This window comes from Colletotrichum karsti (genome assembly GCF_011947395.1).
Source record: "Colletotrichum karsti strain CkLH20 chromosome Unknown Scaffold66, whole genome shotgun sequence".
NCBI classification, from domain to species: domain Eukaryota; kingdom Fungi; phylum Ascomycota; class Sordariomycetes; order Glomerellales; family Glomerellaceae; genus Colletotrichum; species Colletotrichum karsti.
This window is the reverse complement of record NW_024065966.1, coordinates 103,832-105,708: the sequence shown is the minus strand read 5'-3', so window position 1 is coordinate 105,708 and position 1,877 is coordinate 103,832. Positions and strand designations below refer to the sequence as shown.

The following is a 1,877-nucleotide window of genomic DNA, read 5'->3' as shown; positions in this document are numbered from 1 at the left end:
CTACAGCTTCACGCGCCCGCCGTTGAGCTCGTCCCAATCACGCTCTGAGAAGGGCACGTATGTGTCGTCCTTCAGCCAGTACATGCTGCCGGCATCTGCGTTGCCAGGTTTCACTCCCTGTGCCCGGAGACCGTGCTTCTGCTGCTTGTTGGTACCGGTAGTCTGCATAGCCTCGGGCTGCATGACCCGGAGGAAGATTGGAAGCGCGTACTTTGGTAGCGAGAGCTTCACATGCTGCGCGATGCTGCGTAGCGTCTCCTCAGAGGGCTGACCCTCCAGAACCACCGCAGCGCATCCCGCTCGGCCGTCGTGATTAGGCAGTTCGACGCCGTAGACGTTGGCTTCTTGCACGGCAGGATGCGACCCGACAGCTTCGCCAACCTCTTGTGTCGAAACGTTTTCGCTCTTCCAACGGAACGTGTCGCCGATGCGGTCGGAGAAGTACAGACGTCCTTCGCTGTCCCACCTGACCACGTCACCGGTCCTGAACCAGGCGTCTCCCTTTGAAAAGACGTTGCGCATGACCTTGGCCTTGGTGGCATCTGGGTTGCCGTGGTAGCCCTGGAAGCGGCGCTCCAGGTCCGTGGGTGAAAGCCTGAACATCAACTCCCCAGGCTCGCCGGCCTTGGCAGGCTTGCACAGTCCAGTCTTCTTATCCCTCAGAGGATGCTCGTTGTTCTCATCCATGATGGCGAGGGCAACGTCCATACCCATAACGAGGCTGTAAAGCGTACCGTTTCTTCCAACGGCACCCTTGGCAAAGTCGTTACGACTGAGGTTCCAGGTGCCAAAGGAGCCTTCCGTGGCAGCGTAAAACTCAGCAATCGTATCGATGCCAAACCTGTCCTTGAACCTGTTCCACACGTCGGGCCGTAGCCCGTTGCCAAACGCCACCCGCACATGGTGCTTCTTGTCGAGGCATTCGCCGGTGACGGGGTCAATCTGAGGAGGTGCCGCAAGTAGATAGCGGCAAGTCTCGCCAACGTATTGGATGATGGTGGCCTTGGATGCGCGTACATCTTCCCAAAACAGCTTGGTCGAGAACTTCCTACCAATGCAAATCGTGCCATTGGCCTCGAGGGTATTGCCGAATCCCAACAGGGCAGCGGAGCTGTGGTACAAAGGCATAGACTGTCGCGCAAGTTAGCGATAGGACGGATGTAGTGCAGGTTGGCGAGAACACCTACCGTGTAGTAGACCTCCTTGGGCCCGTTGCTGGTGAATCTCGAGGTGAAGACACCGCCGACGATGCACTTTGCCCACGACACAATTGCCGGCTTGGGCATACCCGTCGTGCCCGATGTGTAGATGAGAATCGCCATGTTCTGGTATTGGTCTTCGGATCGGTCGGCATCGGGGGCGCGTCGGGGTTTCGTAGCATCGATCTCGCGATGCAGGTATGCGTCGAGCACAACGAACCTCACCGACGACAGCTCGTTGCGAACATCTTCTCCGACATTGGCGACAACGTTGGGGTCGATCAGCATCAAGGAAGTCGTGGCGGCCTTGATGCAATGCGCCAGCGGCTTGCCCGTCAGGTTGTAGTTGATAAAGGCTGGCTTCGCGCCAATTGACCACAACCCCAACCACAGGAAGATGAAAGTGTCGGAGTTCTGGAAGTTGATCGCGACGATATCCTTGGGCTTGACGCCGAAGCGCTCCTTCAGCCAGGTGCCATATTTCAAAACCTGCTCGTACGTCTCGGCGTATGTGTAGGACTTGCCCTCGAAGATGATGAAAGTCCGGTTCGCCGATGCCTTGCTCTGGGCGGCTTTCTCGAGGATGTAGAATTGGTTCAATCGATCGGTTCGTTCGCGCCAGAGGGCCGAGAGAGTCGCGGGAAGGGCGCAGCTAAGCAGGTGTCTGTCATACCACAT

At 57.6% G+C, this 1,877-nt stretch overlaps 1 protein-coding gene across 1 annotated transcript; it reads right to left on the bottom strand.

Annotated features, from left to right (window-relative positions):
* On the bottom strand, positions 1–1,877 carry CkaCkLH20_12848 (AMP-binding enzyme; the record flags this gene model as incomplete). Its single annotated transcript, XM_038895560.1, has 2 exons — positions 1–1,131; positions 1,188–1,877. The coding sequence occupies 2 exons, from the start codon at positions 1,875–1,877 to the stop codon at positions 1–3; spliced, it is 1,821 nt and encodes a 606-aa protein (XP_038739122.1).